This window comes from Pelophylax lessonae (genome assembly GCF_965119305.1).
Source record: "Pelophylax lessonae genome assembly, chromosome: 2".
NCBI classification, from domain to species: Eukaryota; Metazoa; Chordata; class Amphibia; order Anura; family Ranidae; genus Pelophylax; species Pelophylax lessonae.
The window spans coordinates 429,374,725-429,397,817 of NC_138769.1; the positions used below are offsets into that span (position 1 = coordinate 429,374,725).

At 39.7% G+C, this 23,093-nt stretch overlaps 1 protein-coding gene across 4 annotated transcripts in view; it reads right to left on the minus strand.

The window, feature by feature from the left end:
• The window catches only part of FRMPD4 (FERM and PDZ domain containing 4), a 587,249-nt gene that overhangs the window by 171,430 nt on the left and 392,726 nt on the right, over nucleotides 1–23,093 (minus strand). For all 4 annotated transcript variants that reach the window (XM_082245219.1, XM_082245220.1, XM_082245221.1 and 1 more), the window contains one exon: nucleotides 14,313–14,473. In XM_082245219.1, coding sequence (XP_082101345.1) covers nucleotides 14,313–14,473 — 161 coding nt within the window. The remainder of the gene's footprint in view (nucleotides 1–14,312; nucleotides 14,474–23,093) is intronic.

A 23,093-nucleotide genomic window follows, 5' to 3' on the forward strand; every position in this document is an offset into this window, starting at 1 on the left:
TCTTTACCATGATGTGAGTGACACTGGGTATGATAAGTATACTAAAGTGTGAACCATTTGCAGTCTTGCATTGGTTCAGACTCTTTTGGATCTATATTACCTCCAGGCTGTGATAACATTATTAAATACAGAAAAAAGTTCATGTCACTACATATATATGGAAATCAATCTGGCTAGGGGTGATTCTTGAGATCAATAAATAAATAGGCCATATGTTTTTTTTGTCAGCATCATTACTCATTATTTTCATTCTTATGAATGTAAATGTTTACACTTTAACAGAAGGGGGCAGTAAAAAATTTCTTTGGGCTGCAAAGTTCCTTCAACAAGAGAGTAACAATGATGTAATAACCCTGCAAGCAGCATCTTTGGAGCATGTTTGTAAAAAAAGCCTCAAAAATGCCCCTCTCCATTGAAATGAATGGAAAGCGTCTCAAAAGCACTTCAAAAGCTCCTCAAAATGGTTCTTGAAGAAGTTTTTGAGTCACGTGTCATTAAAAAAAAAGCACACCGCTAACGCTTGAAAAGCGCTGCAAAAGCAATCAGCGTTTTATGACCAGTTTTCATATGCCTCAGTGTGTAAAGTAAAACTGGGTGGTTTCTAAGTGTTACTGGAGGCCATTCGTTACCTTTTCTGCTTGCTCTATCTTATTGAAGTCGCCAGAATAAATTATAGCAAACAGGGGACCTTATTTTCACAATAAAAGGGGCTGAAGAAGCCTGCTGATGGAAATATTTATACTGGCTACATTAAAGTTTAGTTGTGCCATACACATCATTTTCTACTTCAAGCCCAGTTTAAAACTATGCAGAGTTGAGTCCCACCCCAACTCTTCTGTCATCCACTCCACCCTCTTTTTTCTTTCCCTTTTCTCCTCCAATTGCCTAAATTGTACCCAGTTGCATAATTTCAGGATGAGGGGATTTGATTACCATGAGTGCTCCTACAGCCTGTATAAAACTTTTCTATCCTTTTATAAAATGTATAAATCCTAGGAAAGCAAAGAGCCACAGAAAGAAATCACCCACTATGTCACAGAAGATATCCATGGATTCCTATTTTTTAGTTAATTTATATTGCTGCAAGTTTGATGCAGTTACTGTAGAGGACAGACCGCATGCAGGCAACCCATCATGATATATTCATGTGTGCTGACTTTTCTTTGACACAAGCACTGTGCCTGGAACAATATAACTAATGCTTTCTGAATAAAAAAATGAAATAAATACAATAAAACGAATGATACGTTACATTTAAGAATGAAGTTACAACATCAGAGAATGCAGACATTTCCCTGGAAGCAGTGTGACTGATTATTAAGGCTATATTCACACCAGTGCGTAATGCAGAAAACATCTGATATTGTACTTTACAGGCTGATTTCTTGAAGAATCATTTGATGACAATGGAACAGTGCCCCTCCGACCACAGCATGCAATGTTAGGTGATGATGATTGCAGGAGTGTGTACTAAGCTAAACAATACACCTCTTCTGGCTACTTCCTTAGAGTTGAGGAACTTTAAATTGTCTTCGGAGCACTATATTTTGATATCCAGATGGAATACATTTTAGTATTAATGCATTAATACATTTACATTTATTGGAATACATTTTAGTCATAGTGTCCATTCACACTACCGCGACTTGTCAGGCGACTTGTCAGCCTGACAAGTCGCGGTCCGTCGCGGTCCATTGTGTACTACAGGATCTGTTCTAATAGGAGCGACACAAGTCGCTCCGACTTAGAAAAAGGTTCCTGTACTACTTCGGGGCGACCTGGAGCGACTTGCATAGACATTCATTTTATGAAGTCCGTGCAAGTCGCGCCGAAGTCGCGGTGCACGCGACTTCACAGGTCGCCCCCGAAGTCGTGCCGCGTTAGTGTGAACCGGCACATATAATCATGTTTATTTAAAATACCCAATCAAGTTTGGGGACATGTCAACTGTTTGAAGTTCTCAGTTGTTGAATGTTTGTAACAAATAGGTTAATGTGGATGTTGTTAATATATTTTCAAATGAAATATTTTCTTTCTATATTTTAGACATGAATAGCAGCTTCATTAAAGTCCCGAAGAATCAGAGAAATTCACAAAACGTGTAGACAGAAGCTGACATTGCTAGTCTGTACTAATATACCCAAGTCTTTTGTGATTCTATTTTCAAATATTGGGTTTTATACTGTTTATTAATAAAATTGTGTTCTTATGTATTTTGGTATTATCATGGTGTCAATATAACACTGGTATGGAATACTTAAAAGTCCCATTTCTTGCACCTCTTTGACCTTTGGCATATAGTTTTGTAACTAATGTTGCCAACCAAGGGACATCAGTGGACACTGATCCAAATCAAAATGAATCTGCCTATATTGTATAGGGATAAGGAGTTGCAGAAAATACTTTGATTCTATAGTTGTAGAGAAATATTCATTGCATTTCAGTATGTAGGTTACACCACAAGACCCCTCAGTGTAAGAGGGGAACATATAACGTAAATAAGTAAAAAGTGTGATTAAAGTAATTTCAAAGTCAATGAGTCAACCAATATTTCCAAACATTTTATGAGGAGTCATGGGGGTAATTGTTCTCCTTCTCATTCTATGATGTGGAAACAGTAAACTTGGGAGCTGGGGGGGGGGGGGGGCATGGTGGCAGGATAAATACATTAAAAGCCTGAAGAGTGAGGTCTGTTGGATTTACAGACCACAGATGAGGCCTATATTTAAAGTATGAGAGGAACCTGCACACCTGCCATATTATAATGTTGTATGCCATTTTTATTGTGCAATAGGATGGGTTGACTTTCTCCTTTTTTTACTGGGTTATAAAATTGGATAAATATAATGTCACAGGACTATTAATGTTTTGTCTCCATCTCCTAATTGTGCATCATAAGAATGGTTTGAAAAACGTTCTTCCCTGTACATCTGCCTGCGTATATGTGGTAATCTGATATGCCAAGATGAATGCGGCTGCATGGTAACCACTTTCCTCCTAATGATAATATACATTTTTTAAAAGACACAATATTATAATTTTAAAATAGGCTTGACCTTCATTTATTTAAGGATAGGTGGAGATTTTATTACCCTTTGATAAATGTTATCAATGGATGTATTAATGAATAGGGAAAAATGAAAGAGCTATAAAAAAGGGATGCATCCTTTGGGAGAATAAATTAATTTGGTTTTTGATGGAATTTTATGTAACTCTACATGGGTACTTATTGTAATTTATTAATTTAGATTAAATATGAATAGGTGTTTTAATTAACGTAAAAGTAATTTATTCGTGGTTTGAGATTATTTGACATACTTTAGATTGAGTTTCCTAACTGTGATCCTTCTCTCTGTTATGCTCTTATGTAGTGTAATGAGAGCTAAGAGTGTAGCAATATAAGTTGCCTGTCTCTGATGCACTTAAATACACTATATAGGCTTACTACATTTTTTGATATGCCATATAGCCATATACAGAGGTAGAGCTTATTTCTGAAAAAAACTTTACACTGTCAATAAATCCTTGCAATACTACTAAGAGAATGTTATTACATATGTTTAACCCTGTGTATAAATGTATATTTGATTGCAAAGATTACAAGCATGTAAGAGTTATTATGTTATTTAACACATACAGCAGTTGTGCAACAAAATGCTAGACATACCGTACACTGTTAAAAGTGTTAAAAGAGTGCAGCACTTATGTTCAAAGACATGGTGTGAATAAAATGGACATACAAGTGATATTTACTAAAACCTACCAACATTATATATAAAATAAATCATGAACAAATCTCCTGTAAAAATAACACATATACAAAAATTATTTGTGAATATAATTTTCAAAATGTTCCATGAAAGTATCGCATACACAGAGCAATTTATGACCAATATACAGTGTCCACAAAAAGTCCCCATAAACAGGTGTTACTTCACTCTTTAATCTGTGAGCCCCCGTGCAAAAATCATGTGATAGTACACCAGCAGCAGTGCCGGGACAAGGTCATCCAGCGCCCAGGGCAAAGATGCCAAACTGTGCCCCCCCTTCTCTTAAGGTTAGGGTCAGGGCACCCCCAACCCTGCAATAAACCACTGTGCCCAGGGCAGCAGCCCCTCCTGTTTACTCCTTGTCTCAGCCCTGCCAACAGATACACTCCAGCCTCTTACTGGGTAATTTTGACCATTGTAAAATGAAATGGTCAAAATCGATTTAGGAGTGTGTGTCCCGATCAAGTCACCATCCAATCTGAGTCACCAGAGAACATATATTCCTTCTCTCAGTAAAAAGAAAACTGGAAGACACAGGGCAACCCCATAGTGTTATACCATTTATATTAAATTTTAATAAAAAACAAAAACCAAAGTGTGCTCTCACATGTATAAAATTGAAAACAGCAATTTCATACAGTACAGTGATTTGCAGTTCTGTTTCAGCTGGCTGCCTACTAGCATGCGTAATGATGTTTTTGCTTTTACTTAGAGGAGGTTTATATGTACCCTGGTGACTCACATCGGATGGTGAGACTGGATCAGGACGCAGTATTACTTAAACTGTAGGTACTGATATAGAAGTAGAACACATTTGTTGTTTCATCTTCTGTGTTTAATCTACATTGTTGGAGTCATATTTTATTGTATATACTATATTGCCGAGTTACTAAAAGTACAAAACTTTTTAGTAATAATATAATTGTGGCAATATATTACATTTATATAAAGTACTATAAAGTCAAAAAGACATGCTGACTTTGAATTTATATTTGGCAGGGCAGTTAGATCCAAGAGTAAGGTTCTTTTGCCACATTTCAGGCTTCAAACATAAAGATATAAAACTGTAATTTTTTGTGAAGAATCAACAACAATACAGTCATGAAGTGGGATACAGTCATGAAGTGGAACGAAATTTATTGGATATTTCAAACTTTGTTAACAAATAAAAAACTGAAAAATTGGGCGTGCAAATTTATTCAGCCCCTTTACTTTCAGTGCAGCAAACTCTCTCCAGAAGTTCAGTAAGGATCTCTGAATGATCCAATGTTGACCTAAATGACTAATGATGATAAATAGAATCCACCTGTGTGTAATGAAGTCTCCCTATAAATGCACCTGCACTGTGATAGTCTCAGAGGTCCGTTTAAAGCACAGAGAGCATCATGAAGAACAAGGAACACACCAGGCAGGTCCGAGATACTGTTTTGGAGAAGTTTAAAGCCGGATTTGGATACAAAAAGATTTCCCAAGCTTTAAAAATCCCAAGGAGCACTGTGCAAGCGATAATATTGAAATGGAAGGAGTATCAGACCACTGCAAATCTACGAAGACCTGGCCGTCCCTCTAAACGTTCAGCTCATACAAGGAGAAGACTGATCAGAGATGCAGCCAAGAGGCCCATGATCACTCTGGATGAACTGCAGAGATCTACAGCTGAGTTGGGAGACTCTGTCCATAGGACAACAATCAGTCGTATACTGCACAAATCTGGCCTTTATGGAAGAGTGGCAAGAAGAAAGCCATTTCTTAAAGATATCCATAAAAAGTGTAGTTTAAAGTTTGCCACAAGCCACCTGGGAGACACACCAAACATGTGGAAGAAGGTGCTCTGGTCAGATGAAACCAAAATCAAACTTTTTGGCAACAATGCAAAACGTTATGTTTGGCGTAAAAGCAACATAGCTCATCACCCTGAACACACCATCCCCACTGTCAAACATGGTGGTGGCAGCATCATGGTTTGGGCCTGCTTTTCTTCAGCATGGACAGGGAAGATGGTTAAAATTGATGGGAAGATTGATGGAGCCAAATACAGGACCATTCTGGAAGAAAACCTGATGGAGTCTGCAAAACACCTGAGACGGGGACGGAGATTTGTCTTCCAACAAGACAATGATCCAAAACATAAAGCAAAATCTACAATGGAATGGTTCACAAATAAACATATCCAGGTGTTAGAATGGCCAAGTCAAAGTCCAGATTTGAATCCAATCGAGAATCTGTGGAAAGAACTGAAAACTGCTGTTCACAAACGCTCTCCATACAACCTCACTAAGCTCGAGCTGTTTTGCAAGGAGGAATGGGCAAAAATTCCAGTCTCTCGATGTGCAAAACTGATAGAGACATACCCCAAGCGACTTACAGCTGTAATCGCAACAAAAGGTGGCGCTACAAAGTATTAACTTAAGGGGGCTGAATAATTTTGCATGCCCAATTTTTCAGTTTTTTATTTGTTAAAAAAGTTTGAAATATCCAATAAATTTTGTTCCACTTCATGATTGTGTCCCACTTGTTGTTGATTCTTCACAAAAAATTACAGTTTTATATCTTTATGTTTGAAGCCTGAAATGTGGCAAAAGGTCGCAAAGTTCAAGGGGGCCGAATACTTTCGCAAGGCACCGTACAAACCCAGTATTCACAATGTTTGGGCCAGAGAACCCATGTGAACGAGTCCTTAAAAAAAGTGTTACTACGTTTTTATTTTTAGTATTTTTTACAATTTTATTTTTTTAGTTTTTATAAAGTTTTTTTTATAAATTTATTGTTTATTATTTTTTTCACTTTTTTACAACTCTGTTTAGGGGTTTTGGTGAAATATCAGGGGTCTAATTAGACCCCTGATATCTCACATTTGAGAACAAAAAAGAGATTGATGACTGTGATTTCTCTACAATCTCAACTGCACAGAATGAATGAACAGAAATAGCTCTGCACAGTCTTCCTGTTCATTCACAAATTGAAACATAGTAAATTAGTTATGCAAATGAATACAATGGGTCATTAAATAACCTATTTATACCTGTCCCTTCCCCTGCTTTACATCCTGAAACAATCCCTGCAGCAGCAGGCAGGAAGGAGAGGAAAGGAAGCCAGCAGTGCGGGGGGGGGGGCAGTGGTGCACCAAGAGGGGTCTAGGCAGCAGAAGAAAGGGGAATCTGAACAGGAGGGGTGAGGATGGCACTTATAGGAACCAAACCCCTGTATTTCCCCCTGCAGCAGCTGAAAGCATCCAAGCTGCTGCAGGGGGAATTACAGGGGATTGGTTCTTGTAAATGATGCCCCCACTGCCCCTCCTGTCCAGGTTCCCCTTCCTTCTGCTTGTCAGCTGCCTATTCCCCCCAGTTGAACTGTTGGGGCTCTGGCCACCTACAAGTGGACCAGTGGTAGCCCCTTATCGGCAGCTCTGTGTCTACTCTTTTCTTTTACAGCAGCATCAATTCTGTGTGTGCTTGTACCAATCAAATTAAAGATTTGAAGGTAAGCACATGATTAAAAGATTGTCTAAGCTTCTGTCTAACCTACTCATGGCTGTGGTCACATGTTTGCCACCTCCATGTACAATGCAGGGTTTAAAGACCCTGCATTACACGTGGGGATGTCAAGGGACTGCCCACAGGCCAGAGTTTCAGAAGAGAGGAAGACAATGCTGGAACATTGGTTAGTATAATACTGACTCCTGTTCTAATTCCTGGAGTTGGGCTTAAATGGTTTCCTCAATGCTGGAAAAAAAACAGGCAGATGCTTTTTCATAATGCGGTAGCATCAAGGAGGCATCTGATCAGTCCCAACTTTATTCTGCAACAGAACAATGACGCCAAACATACATCCAAAACTATAAAGAACCAACAAAAGAAAGAGCAAGGAGTCTGGGAAGAGATGGCTTGGCCACCACAGAGCCTTAAACTCAACCAACATCTGTCTGTCATTACACGACGAGACAGAAACAACTAATACGGCCTAAATCCATAAAATATACTGTATGTGATCAGTCCAAATGTTTGAAATAATCTTCCTGTTGTGTGCCTTAATAACTGTGTGCAAGAATATCTGGGAGAAATTATGCTGTTTTAAAAGGAAAGAGTGAAAACACTAAATTTAGTTTTTTTTTGTTTATGCACTTTGCAAATAGTTAATTTATAAATTTAAAATATTCATTGCATTATTGTTAAAGTATTATAACTTTGCAGCAATATTCTCAAGTGCTTTAAACTTTTGCACAGTACTGTATGTTGTTGGGTTTAGAGAGACTGTGCTTATTAAACAAGCTTCACATGATTGTAATACTTTGTTTTCATTTTTGTAACTGCTCAGCCCCTTTAAAATCAAAACTGGAGGGTGTTATGACTCATAATTCTACTTTTGTGCCCCGATACCATCCACCCACTGAGTTTACCCACCAGCACACGTCTAATCACACACCATGGTGCAATTGTCCTTGCGGATTAGTACATTTTTGGCAGGTAAGGAAAACAAGAGTCGAGGGTTTTCTCTACAGACAGCAAGGCAGTCATACAGACTTACTCTTAAATTTCCTTGTCCTCCTATTGTAAAAGCATTGTTCTTCATGTTTTATAACCTCTTCGGAATAGGAAGGAATTTTTGGCCCTCAAGATACAGTATAAGCTTACTCATTTGTATTCTCTCATTGCAATCTTTTATGTCAGCAGTGTCCCAAAATATGTGACGTCTAGTCACTTGGAACAGTCTGTAACAGACTGTATGTAGCATACGAATGAGCTTTGCTTCAGGAATCAGGCAAAGCAAAATAAATGCCTCTGAATGGATAGGTTAATTTATCAGCTGCTACACTTTGATTTGAATTTAAGCCTAGAAAAATATGTATCAATAAGTAAAAGAAATAATTAATTTGAGTGACATTTGTTGTGAATTTTGTGGAGAGAAATGTATATTTAAGCCATGACTGACTGAATCCCTTTTTTACTTTCTAATCAATCTCTTAAATGCACTGCTGCTCAAGAATAGCAGACGGCTATTTTGTTAGCATCACAAATATGCATCTAAATAGAACTAATTATAGTTGTATTCCAGTTCACTTGGCTAAGTATTTGATTTGAAGCTTAATTGCAACCTCTTTGAATCATTATATGCATTTTAACAGAAAGGAAACATTTACTATGTGCCAGACACTGCTTGGGTTAGTTGCACTGTTCTATCTCTATATATAGTTGGGTAAACAATTACTGTTTTTAAGTAAAGAGGTTGGCTTCTCAAATTGGCTATATAAATTTCCACATTTAAAATATGTATTTAAATGTCAGCTGTTTTAAAACCCCGAACATGTTGGCTGAATGACCATTGATGCAAAAAGCACATGAACATATGCTTGGACATAAAGCAAAACTGAGCACCCTTGGATACAGAAGGCATCTTGCCCACATAGTTCTATGACATCTCTCTCTCTGGACTACAGAATGCCTCCTCCTCCTATGATATGGAGATGAGGAGAGGTTAAGGGTGCACGACCTGTCCTAGGGGGACAACCCTACCCCTCCATAGACATGTAGCACTACCCCCTAGAGAGCCACTGGATTTTTGGGTCCCCCTATTCCTGCACAGCCAGGCAACACTTTTATTCGGAGACAGAAATCAGCTTTCATTCGGAGACAGAAATCAGTCTATGGGCTTGTTTTTGTTGTTTTATTGGGGGAAAACAACTTGGATGGGAAAAAGTAATTCTAGGATGCCAAACTTGACTTGAAAGAACAACACAAGGACAACATCCTTCAATTTTTACACTGCAAAATGGCAAATCCAGGACTACATTCCCTCTGGAACAGGATAAGTGTCTCTGGAAATAGCAGTAAGAATTCCCTTTGTAGGAGGTTTGTGAATTTAGAAAAGTCCCAAACTTGCAGGAGCACTAAGTCCCCTCTCTGAAAAAAATCCCAGCCCATCTTGCTGCCATGTAAAAATCCCTAGGACAAGGGATTTGTTTTAGCTGTGGCACTGTCCTTTGAAGGCTTGCTGGATATTGCATCTGGCAGCCTTCTTCCTTTTTGGCCCTGGGAATGTAGAGGTACTCACACTGTCCCTGGAATCCTGGTGCTTTGAAAAAGACTGTTGTTCAGGCCTCCTGCTGCCCAGGTTCTCCCATAATAGCCAGGTTGTCTCCTAGAAGAGACAGAAGGGTAATGTAGATCCTTCTGTCCAGTTTCTCTCCCTCCAGCCTGTAGGCAGAGCCCCCTTGTCCCCCGAGTGCCCTCCCAGTCTCCATAACACAGCCTTGGCCCTCCATATTCCACCCGACTACAACACAACACCTGTTCGCCAGGCTCCACAATATTTATGGGTTCCTGCCTGGGGATTGGCCAGAACCCCTTAAATATACAGATCAGAGGTTGTTCTCCTCCAGCCACCAACTTCTATAAACTTCCAGCAAACATATACAAGAAATTCCTGGGGCTGGATACCGGTTAGTCAGAAATCCCAAGACCTATGGTATCAAGCTGTATGGGATGGACGGCTTTAGAAGAAGTGCCAATAAGTCATATCAGGGGTGCAGCTGTCCCATGCTCAGATCCAGCTTAGAAAAGTACGACACAACAAATAGATGGGTATGATAGCGCTCCCCAAAATGATGACAGGTGGGCACTGAAGTCACAGATAAAAAATGGATAACCACAGTGGATAAATGTCATGTTTATTAAAAATGGTAAAAACACTGTTAGGCAGGGTGCATCCAAGCAGTGAGGCAATACCTGTTGTGATAACCAAGGGAATAGGTGGAAACGACTCTCCAGTTCCTATGTTGGTAAAGGAGCATCAGGAATAACTGCACCAGGGAGATGGCGAAGCCTGAGAGTGAGGGAGAGGGGGGGGGGAAGCACAACCCCCCATGAGCCGAACCGGCCGCAAGCAAGCCCACAGCACACCGGCGTCTCCTTGCTTCAGGTGACTCGAGCGGCGCTGATGGATGACGTCATCGGCGGATGACGATCGGCTCCCGGAAGTCCATTCAAGGCACCGATCCCATTGGTAGCGGCAGCCTCACCGTGCAGGACGTGACTCACCCCACAGCAGCGATAGCTACCTAGCGATGGGGGAAGAAAGAAGCCACAGAATTGGAGATAACATGTTTCGGGCTGTGCCCTTCATAAGATCTCCAGTGGCAATGTGAAAGGGAAGGGAGGAGAATGGAGAGGCATTGCCACCCACCCCTTGGCTCCCCCTTCAAACAGCTGTTACTAATGTAAACAAAATCAAATACACAAAATGATGCATCCATACATGTAAACAGTGGGTATATGCATGATAAACAACCAGAAAATAAAAAAATTAAAAAATGAGAATAAAAAAAAAAAAAAAAATGAAAATATGAATATAAAAATCAGAGATTGAAACTGGGGGAATGGAAAATGACGAACAGATGAATGTGTTGAGAAGAAAAAAGGAATAAGCTTTATTAAAAACATATAGGGTGTGTCAAAAGAATAATAAAAGGGGGAGAAGAGGATAAATAGGAATATGAAAAGGGGGCAAATGACCTTTATATCACAGAATAAATGTCCAATTCCTCATTCAACCCATGAGGGGAGAGCGTGTTGAGTTTGTAAATCCAAAATGTCTCTCTCTTGTAAAGCAAGGAGAAACGTTCGTTGTTGGTAAGGGTGCCCTTAGGGACAGATTCGATGGCCCAAACTTTCAGATCTTGCACATTCCCATTATGATAAGTGGCGAGGGACACTGTGAGGAACTTTTCCATTTTTAGTGGTCAATCCTTGGACAATGGCCCTACGGTGTTCGCCTATCCGCGTATGTAGATGGCGGATAGTGCGGCCCACATAAAGTAAGTTGCAAGGGCAGTGCAACACATATACCACAAACTGTGGAACATGTGATGAACTGACGGATAGAAAAACTATTGACAAGTGTATCACGAAAAGAGTCGCGCCCATGGGTTATAAACTGGCAAGTGAGGCAGCTCCTTTTCTTGCATTGAAAGGTGCCTACTCTGTCATTAAAGTAAGACCTGATGTCCATAGTTCTCTCATCTGTGGGTCTATTTACTTTGCTAGGGGCAATGTTGTTCTTGATGGTACGCGCCCTCCTGTAGACAACCTGAGGGGCCAAGGGGAGATAGGGACCCAGTCTGGGATCAGACCGTAAAATTGACCAATGCTTTTTGATGATATGGGTGATCTGTTTATAGTTATTATTAAAGCCGGTAATGAATCTAGAGCTTGATGGGTGACTGCAACCCTTGGAGAACTAACCTCAGAATTACCAGTGGGGGGGTAAATCCATGCAGGATAAGAAAGTCATCCTTCCGGGTACAGTTCCTGCGAAGCCTCAGGAACTGGCCCTTAGGGATGTTCTTTTTCCAAGAGGGGTGGTGGCAACTCCCAAAATATAAATAGGAGTTGCCAGCCACCGGCTTGGAGTGGTTTAGAGTCACAATGGCGCCATCAGCGTGGGTGAGCTCCAAATCCAAGAAAACCAAACGTACAGGGTCAATTACATGTGTGAAAATCAAGCCAAAGGCATTGACATTGCAATAGTCAGCAAAAGCCTGAAAAGTGTCCAAGTCTCCATCCCAGATGACAAGCACATCATCTATATATATCCCATAATAGACTATGTGCTTGGAAAAGGGGTTGTTGTGCCAGATGTTAAGTTCCTCCCAAAAACCCATGGTGAGGTTGGCGTAGCAAGGTGCAAAGCTTGCTCCCATGGCAGTGCCTTTGGTTTGCAGATAGAATTTATCAAGGAAGGAGAAATAGTTATGTTCTAGACAAAATCGTGTTCCCTCTGCCAGAAAAGATGCCTGGCGAACTTCAATTGTCCATCCCCGGTAAGAAAGTGATGGAAAGCTCGGATGCCAACATCATGGGGGATTGACATGTACAGCGAGCACACATCCAGGGAGGCCCAATGGTACCGGTTATCCCAAGGATAGTTACCGAGTATTTCCAACACGTGACCCGAATCTCGGATGTATGATGGAAGCTGTTGTACGTGACCCAAATCCAACTCGATTGGTTTTAACAACCCATTGTACAACAGCTTCCATCATACATCCGTGATTCGGGTCACGTGTTGGAAATACTCGGTAACTATCCTTCTACCAGTCTAAGGACTGGTAGGCTGTTACATATTACCTGTGTTTAGATACATTTTAAGGGCCCATTACAAAAGCTCTTAGGTTTCATGTAAATACCGTGAGAAAAAAAAGATAATTGAGAACTCTCAAAAATGTATTTGCCTTACTTATTAGGAAGATTTATGTTAAGCTGGAGATGAGAAGCTGAAAAACATCTCTTGTAACTGCTTTCTCTTCATCAATTTCAAATACTCCAAATATAATGAGTTTTTGGGTGGTGTTCTCACCCAAATAACGTAATGTATGGAATACAGGGTTGCAAACACACTGACACAGAATACAGTACAATGTGGTTGATGTGGACATTCTACTCCACTATTCCAAAATGATAAATAGCACCCCTATGTAATAAGCAATATCCCTCAAGAATCTCTGGGATAACTGACATCCAAAGCAAGCAGTAGTTATCACAACAGACATGATTTGCAGGTGACATTTGACAATTTTATTGAAGCTCTTTGCAACAATGGGAGATGGGACAGACAAAGAGTATACCCATCTCAAGGAGCATAGCAAGACAATGCTAAACCTAACAATCAATCACAATCTAGAATGCAAACCCAATAAAAATGATCCTATACAGGGTTGCCAACTTATTTTTTACTGACATGAAAATTTACTGACAGAGAACATGTTTAATGGCAACCTGAAGTATGACAGAAAACTCTATCATAAACAAGGAGAATAAATATTTAAACAGTATAAGCAATATGTAAATATTGGCCAGGTAACACCCAGGTAATATTTCTGGTTTACAATTAAAAAGTTTGGTATGACAAAATGTGTGCATGACTAGAATAATGAAAGACCTACCACACCCTAGGATACAGCAGAAAAAAAAATTCTATGGTGCACAGAAAAATGTGGGGAACAATGAGCTTAATCAGATTTTGTCTAACCTAACCCAACCAGTGAACTGTACAATGGATATGGCCATGGGTGGCCCTGCCGACTCCACACAGCTCAACAAACATTATTTGAAGAATCAAGGGACTCTGGTGGGAAAAAGTCAGCCAAACAGTGACTGCAACCAATTAGCTGCAGTCACTGTTTGGGTATACTGACAGCTGCAGGTGTTGGCTGCCAAAATACAAAAAATGGCAGTCGGAGATTCCCCCATTCATGGTGTTTAGTGTGCATGAAATCTTTATGTATATGGTTAGCTGCCATCTTTTAGTTGAGTCAAGCTGATTGAAAACAGTAAACAGATGTGGCTGATGTTATCGTCATAGTCATTCAGGAGGTATGATGCACACACTATCTTTTATGCAAAAAAAACCACTAGAGAAAGTCTCTGCAAATCAGCATATGCATGCATGACAATACAGAATGGCAATACAGTAAAAAGTCACACAAAAATAGTTCCTGGATAATATCTGGAACATTTCTATATTTTTCCTTCAAGTACAGTAACTCACCTGGTGTTACTGAGCGGACAACAACAGGTTTTTCACTCCCAGCGACAAATCCAAAGCCAAGAACTGGATCTCTCCTCATTTCCACATTCCTTGGTACAGGAGGGTTGATTTGGCAGCTTTCAATTCGAGGATCTTCAAATGTCCCTGTTTGTGTCAAGTGACTGCCAAAAAAAAATATTGAAAAGCTGTAATTCGAATGTTTACTTTTTGGCTTCATAGTTCAATTAACACGTGAGTGAAAAAGAAAAAGAAACATCTAGTTTTCTGTAGTACATGTGATGTGTAGCCAAAATTTCACCCAAGAAATTACAACCCTATTATTCCCATTACTGACTGCTTTGTTAACTTACACATGCTTCACAATTATATGTTTAACACCGTGGATATGACAAAAAGTGTTAATTATTGGAGTATATGTAGCCCAGAAGCGATGAAGCCTGCAGAAAGAATCTACATGTTGATTTTATTTAAAATAATGTGATGACAAGGAAATATAGCAGTTACATAATATCCAATTAAAATTAAGAACATTTACAGTGTCTTCTAAAAACATAAATACACACAACGCACAACTGCTCAGAGGCATTCAAATAATTGGAAGCGTAGCAATAGGAAAATGCAACAAATCAAAAAGATAAACAGATACATATTTTTACTATATTGTTAATATCGACCAACATTTGAAAGTGAACTGTAGTTGTCCCATTATTAAGAGGATGTCCATTTACAGAGCTTAAAAATCATATCCACTAATTTACAGGGTAACTCTACAAGAGAGAGAAGGATGCTTCTATTTGACAAGGCACATTAAAAGAACCCTTTTATGTTAAAAAAAAACATAGAGGCTGCTTGTCTGGCTGTCTTTCTAATCCTCATGCTTCAACTTCTAAGCCAGTAACAAGGAACAAGTATGCAGCTGGTGACTCAGAAAGTAATGAAGCCAGGCAGCTACCATTTTGAAAAAAGCAGCCCCTCTCAAAACAGGTTTGCTTTAAAGCTGAAAGGAATAGATAAAATAAAAAGTCGCTTTTACTGCAATACTCACACTCCATGTGCATCTGTTCCCCACTATACATCTTTTCCACCACTAGATGTCCTTAGTCTTTGGGTTGAAGGATGGCCAGCATATTTTAACCCAATTCTTCTGAGCACTGACTGCCATGGGCCTGTCATAAACCCATGACTGAACAGAAAAGGAGAATCAGCATAATGATAAGTTCATCTGTCTTTCACTCTGCTTTCTTATGTTACTAGCATGGTTCTTGTCAGCACATAAACTGATCGGCTCCTTGCGCTGCTTTTTTCTCTCCCACTTTGATCTGTGATGTGCAGGGATTTCAAGAGGATGATGCCAGATGATTCAGATACTTACTCTACTTTCATTTAAAAATACTCTTAATAAAGTATTATTGAATACAGAACTACATGACTGTTTGTCTTTAACATCTAAAGTTCTGGTCCAGAAGTTTTTTGGGAGCTCATGCCTGCTCCTTGATTTTTGGCTGTATTTCTGCCCTAAATAGAAACATTATCAGTACAATATTGCACAGATGAGTTTTGTTATTGACTGAGAAATGGATAACGGGAGAATATAGATTGGGATGAGAGAATCTGCCCGGCTTTAATTTGTGGATAGTTCATCGAGCCATGTCTACAAAACTTGGGCTTAGAATTAAACCCCACTGAAGGCTATAGTGGTGAATTTTGATACTATATTCTGGCAATTTTCAAGGCTAATAGGCAAGCTATTGCCAAAAAATGGCACGGGAAGCTGAGCACTTCTGAGGGGGGACATTACTAAATCCCCAAAAAAAGGTTTTTTTTTAAATACTGTACAGCAAGGAGACAATCCTCATTTTATTATGACTTTGAAGGCAACTTGGGTAAAACACCAATTATTTCAATTACATGCTTGGGCGATGCCTTTAAGCTCCATATCGTGTATTGAACAGTACAATTTTCTCAGACATCGCCACTGTATTCTGACATCACATATTTTGGTTTTGTAATTTATTATTTTTAACTTTTAGTTTGGTCTAAATACAGCAGCAGCAGCCCAATCTGATTTATTAGAACTTGAAAAATAATGGTAATAGTCTTAAACTGAATAAAAGTAATAGGCCACTGGAATAGACAGCAAATAGAAAGAAAGATAAGACAGATGTTATCTTGAACTAAAAATTAAAGGTTAATATTTGAGAGCTAATAGTCATATGTATTGTGCAGTGGCTGAACAGTGCAGCTGTAGATTGTGTTAGTCTGGCTGCACACAACAGAGGCAAGGCTTGTCTGCAATTCCTCTGATTTGTTTGAATAATCCTTCTCCCTCCAGGCACTCGGGGGCCAGTTATATTTTTGTACTTTTTAAATATCTTTCATTTTAGTCAGAGAAGTGAAAGCGTTTTGGGGTGCTGGCGGTGAGGAAGAGGGTAGGGTAGGCTTCAAGGGGGATGGTACACCTCTCCCGAGCCCCAGGACTTGTCTATGGGTGGGTGAAATTTAGGGAGAAAGGTTGCCCAAAAAAAAGAGGGAGGCCAAAATATGGAACTTTGGAAAGGAGGCTTTTCACACTACTTTCTCAATTTTTCCAATGGTGGCAGGATCCTCTCTAATGACCAACATGCATCTAATAATCTTATTCCTGAAAAAAGTGTTTTCAAATCACTGTAATAATGAGGCCTGGCTGCAGGCAGCACCAAAATCATATGATTGATGGCTCCTTTAGAATATAAAGAGAAGTGATAGAGTGCTGATGGGGAGAAGGAGGAGGAGAAATTGGTAGGCTTCATGTAACTTTTTAATTTCATTTTAATCAGTGCACTGCAGGCATAGCTGCACAGGGAAAACAAATAGCCATAGGCTGTCCACTATTCCACAATGCAGGAGAAAGGGAAGGCAGCAACAAATCTAGGGGGGGGGGGAACATATTACCAGGATAAAGGGCAGGCAGCAGCAAAAATTCAATGTAGAATTATATGGCCACCCTTTTATAATTTTTCTTTCAACAGGCAAACTGCCAGAGATTGTGAACACACTGCAAAATATATTCCCATAGGCAATAGCTTGAAAAGGATAAAAATAAAAACTATGTGGCTCACTGCCAAAGTTAAAAATGCTATAAATAATAAGAAAAGAGCTTTTAAAAAATATAAAAATAAAGGAACACTATTGTTGTTTAAACATTTACAAAGAATATAACAGAATATTAGGACTGCAATAATTTAAACTTAATGAAAAATAGTATGACAAACCTCCCAAAATTCTTAAAAAGGTCAGGTCTGAGCATGTAGGCCTTTACAAAATAATCTAGAGTGGGTGACGGGGGACAAAGAAAAGTCAAATTTATGAAATAGCTTCTTCAGCTCTGTGTATAGAAAGGAGCATGGGGGAGCTCATGTCTATAATTGGGATGGTATTGACACAGCCCCAAATGATCCACAATGGTTTAAAATTGATATGGTTCAGAAATATCTAGACAGAATAAAGGTGACTAAAGCACCTGGATCAGATGACATACATCCATGGATTCAAAAAGAATTGAGCTTTGTCATTTCAAAGCCATTTGTTCAAATTTTTAGGGAATCTTTAATGGCTGAAATCGTACCACTGGATTCGGGAAAGGCCAATGTGGTGCCATTGGTGGTACATTTCTTAAAGTGTTTTTTACCGTAAAAAAAAAAAAAATGCAGGTCAAACAGCACAGTGCTTGTGCTGTCTAACCTGCCCCTCTGGAAACTGTAAAACACCTGGCTGATCCTGCCAGTTGCTGCCCTCCCCCATGTAAACTAACACGGTATATCATGGCTTCTGAGCCTGTGACACCATGGTCAGTTTACATGCCCTTGTCATCGGATGTGTCTCCTCTGCACTCCCCCCCTCCCTGCCTTTCAGCTCGGGAGTCTGTGTCTCTGTCTACGCCCCCCCCCCCCTCGCTGCTGTTAATAAAAAAAAAAAGTCGCTGCCAGCCCCTCTCTTTTAAGCTCCCATCCTGCACTGTATAAGTGTTTTTTTAGAAACAAAGGCTCTAAATACCTTTTGTGCTGTAGCTTCAGGCCAGTCACGTGACTCCAGGCCACTCTGTTATTACGATCCAGGGCTACAGTGGGAGGAGCCGAGCGGCTAGCTCAGCGGTCACGTGACTCCCAGCTGACTTTGAGTGAGAGCTTGGCTCCTTCTGCTGTAGGTGGTTAGAGCTCTCAATGGGACCTCAATGCAAACTGATTTTTCAGCCAACAATCCTGTTGAAACCTTAAAATACCACCCAGGAAACAAAAGCTGACTTTTATATGGGGAAGCCTTGCTGCAAAAAAAGCAGTTTAACCTGAAATTAAAAGTTTTATCAATATCAATAATAAACAAAAAAAAAAACCCCAAAAATAAATGGAAACCCCAAAGTACCACCCCCACCTCGTGAAATAAAAGTTAATTTTTTCAAAGGGAAGCCTGGCAACAAATTAAATTGTGACACTCGGCTCGCAGAGGTGATGGTTACAAGGAAAAACACCTTGTAGGTGAGAGCGAGGTGATTCCTGAAGAGCAGATTAAAAGGGGTTGTAAAGTCAGAAGGTTTTTTATCTTAACGCATGCATTAAGATAAAAAACCTTTTGTGTGCAGCAGCTCTCCTCAGCCCCCCCCCCATGCTTACCTGAACCCCCTCTCGATCCAGCAATGTCCACGTTTGTCTCAGCCATCCGGGACTTCCCTCCTCATTAGCTAAGACACAGCAGCAGCGGCACTGGCTCCTGCTGCTCTCAATCAAAGTTAGTTAGCCAATGAGGAGAGAAAGGGGGAACCCCAGCTCGATGTCTGAATGGATACACGGAGCTGTGATTCAGTTTGGGTGGCCCCATAGCAAGCTGCTTGCTGTGGGGGCACTCAAAGGGAGGGAGGGATTGATGAAGAGTAGGATCCAAGCTGCCCTGTGCTAAACCACCTCACAGGGGAGGTAAGTATAACATGTTTGTTATTCTTTTTGAAAAAAAAAAAAAAACCAAGACTTTACAATCACTTTAAGTCCCACAGAGGAACGAAGAAGGGGGGTTACACCAGAAAATCCCTATACAAAGGTCTCAAAGTAGAACTATAGGCAACATTTTTGTTTTTATTTTGGAGAGAGTAAGGGAAGGTTATAACCCCTGTCAGATTTTTTTTCACCATCTGTATCCCACTGCGGAGATTTCCTTTCACTTCCTGTCCCATAGCCAAACAGGAAGTGAAAAGAAATCCCTGAAAATTAAGGGAATGCCTTGGGGTCCCCTAGATCACCAGAACCAGTGTCCCAGTTGAAAGATTTACCCACTATTACTTTTGTGGGGACAACTTCAAATTTGGGATTTTCTTTTACTTCCACGTTCATTGATAATTGTAAATAGGACAAATAGAAAAGATCAATCTCCCTAAAGAGGACACATACAGCAATAAAAACTGACAAGCATTCTAATCTCTCTACACTCTATTAAAAACTAAAAAAAAACTAAAAACGTTTGCCTTTGGTTGTACTTTAATCAAGGTGTGAGGGGCTGACAGCCTCTGAAACAAGATAGAAAGGGCAGAAACCTGACTTTTGAAGCCAAATACTGGTCCAGACCAAGCCATTTTTCAACGCACCATCACTATTTTTTTTATATATTTTTCTGTAAACATTTATGTACAAATTTACATTTTTTTCATCATCTTAAGGCTGCCCCTGCCCTAGTCTAGGAAACTGGGCAGTAAATGGCAAGGCTGTAACTAAAATGCTAAGCAATAGTCTCCTTGGGTTACAGGGGGTTAGGGATGTACCAATGTCTGAAGGTGGATATGCACATGTCATGTCACAGAGGGTCCTAGATGTTTTGGGAGGAATTTATGACTAAGACTTTTAATAACCTATGGTGAGAGTTTACAATGCTTTTGGTGCACAGTGTTTTTACGTTATTTTTCTGAAGGATGCAGTGATGTGCTGTACAAACAGTCTGGTTAAAAAAAAAAAAAAATAGGCAGCAGCAGGGCATTTTAATGAGGGAGAATTAGTCAAAAGGCAAGAAAATAGGCAAGCGTTTTACTTGAAAAAATAAGAAACTGCAGATACTGTAGCAGTGTAAAATTGGTCAACAGGACAATTTTAATGTCAATATTGAAAATTATATATTCATTTCCACATTTCAATTATTTCTAGGCTAGGCTAATTCATATTATTCTGCTCTGCACGATCCTGAACTTTAAATTCTTACTTTTTGTAGTCTTCCCAAACATTTTTCTTTCTTGAATTCTATGACACATATTCCCTATGCCCTGTGATAATACACTGCTGTGTTTCACAGAGCCTGCTTTTAACCACTTGCCGACCAGTCACGTTGACTGTACTGCGGCAAAGTGGCTCGTTATCGTCTGGCGACGTAGACCTACATCACCAGACACTCCCCTCTCTCAGCGGCACGCGCGCGCTGGAGGCTCGCTCCCGCTGTATTCAGTTACAGTGGGAGTCGGGCCAGGGGAGGAGCGGTGGTGATCACCGCCGCTCTTCCCCGATCGTCGGGGATCTAGTGTGGAAATCACATGTTAGTAAGCACCAGGCATACATGAATCCCTCCCTCTCCAATAAAAATTAACCCCTTCCCTGCCAGTGTCATTTTTACAGTAACAGTGCATATGTATAGCACTGATTACTGTAGTAATGTCACTGGTACCCCCAAAAGTGTCAAAAATGTCAGTCAAGGGTCCAATCTGTCCGGCGCAATGTCGCAGTCCCGCAAAATAAAATTGCAGATCGCTGCCATTACTCGTTAAAAAAAAAAAAACGTAAATAATAGAAATCTTTCCCTTAGTTAGTAAACGCAATAACTTTTGCGCAAACCAATCAAAATACGCTTATTGCGATTTTTTTTACCAAAAATATGTAACAGAAAACAAATTGGCCTAAAATGATAAAACATTTTGATTTTTAATTTTTTGGGGGGGGGAATTTCATATAAAAAATTTGAAAAATATTGTTATTTTTTCAAAATTGTCGCTCTTTTTTTGTTAATAGCGCAAAAAGTAAAAATCACACAAGTGATCAAATACCACCAAAAGAAAGCTCTATTTGTGGGGGAAAAAAGAACATAAATTTAATTTGGGCACAGCATTGCACGACCGCGCAATTGTCCGTTAAAGTAACGCGTGCCGAATCGCAAAATATGGCCTGGTCAGGAATGGGGTAAAACCTTCCGGTCATAAAGCAGTTAAAAGTACGCTCATTGAGAATTTTTTTGTCAAAGACATGTAGCTAAATACATTTTGGCCTAAAAATATGACATAAATTGAATATATTGGATATTTTTTAACTTTCAAAGTAGAAAAATATTGTTATTTTTTCAAAATTGTCGCATTTTTTAATTATCACAAAAAATGAAAATCGCACAGGTGATCAAAAGAAAGCTCTCTTTGTGGGAAAAAAAGGACGTAAATTTTGTTTGGGTACGGCGTTGCATGACCGCGCAATTGTCAGTTAAACTCGCACAGTGCCGAATCGCAAAAAGTGGCCCAGACGTAAGACAGCAAAATCCTCCGGTGGTAAAGTGGTTAAACTGTAGAGGTGAAATCAGTATACAATTATATAGCTGAAAAGCTCATATAAAGAAAACAAAAAAGGAGAAGGGATAATGTCCAAATGAATAGTCCCAATATTAAGTGCAGAGATGTGAATCCACGTGCAAAATAACTTTCTTCCAGTGACACCAGGGAAAAGTGTAGGGGCGTCAGAAGAAGTCTTTCTTATGACGAAACGTTGGCGATCCCAGACATAAACGTCCACACGCCCCCCAACGAAGCCGGCTGTTTATCCATATGCTGATCTGGAGACTTGCGGGACGCCGCGGTTAGATCCATGACCGGCACATACTACATGCCTGTTTTTGTCTTTTAAATTGTAAGTAGTTTTTTTAATAAATTTACCTATTGGTTTACGGGATTACGCTATGGGCCTCTGTTTCTTTCTACATATGGCTTTATGTTCAATGGAGTATATGAGAAGTTCCAAGTGTGCCACATATTAATGTGATCGGTTTAACAACACACCGGAAACGGCTTTCGGCTTTTGGAGTCTTTCGAAGCACCTGAGCTTGATATCGGTTGACCTACTGGTTTACTACTAGCTGGGAGAGGCTGTCTCATTAAATTGAGCAGCCACGGAATTTCGGTAAGCTGCTTGTTATACCTGAGCACAAGGGTGTCCCCTTCCTACACTTTTCCCTGGTGTCACTGGAAGAAAGTTATTTTGCACGTGGATTCACATCTCTGCACTTAATATTGGGACTATTCATTTGGACATTATCCCCTCTCCTTTTTTGTTTTCTTTATATGAGCTTTTCAGCTATATAATTGTATACTGATTTCAGCGCTGCACTTTTTGGTTTTTATTGTATTTTTTGAATCACTGTTAGTTGATTTTGTGCCAGCTGCTCACTATTGTTCTTAATCATTTGGTTTTCTGTCACATCTAGCGCGGAAATTTTTCTTCTATTTATATTAAACTGTAGAGGTGCTGATTGGAGGATTATCAGGAGGCAGAGTTAGTACAGGAATCAAGGAGTCAAGTCAAGCAGACCGTAAGGTATCATGGGATATATATAATCCTTAGAAAATGAAAGTAAATCAAAGGAAAAAGCACAACTAATTTGAGAAAACAGTTCAGAATACAGCTACATCATCTTCATAAACAGCTTCCCTCAAAGTGAAGTCCAGGGTAGCTCTGGTAACATAAGTGAACAGCAGCAGCAATCCAAGGTCCAAGGACTGGTGGCAATAGGAGAAGGGATCCC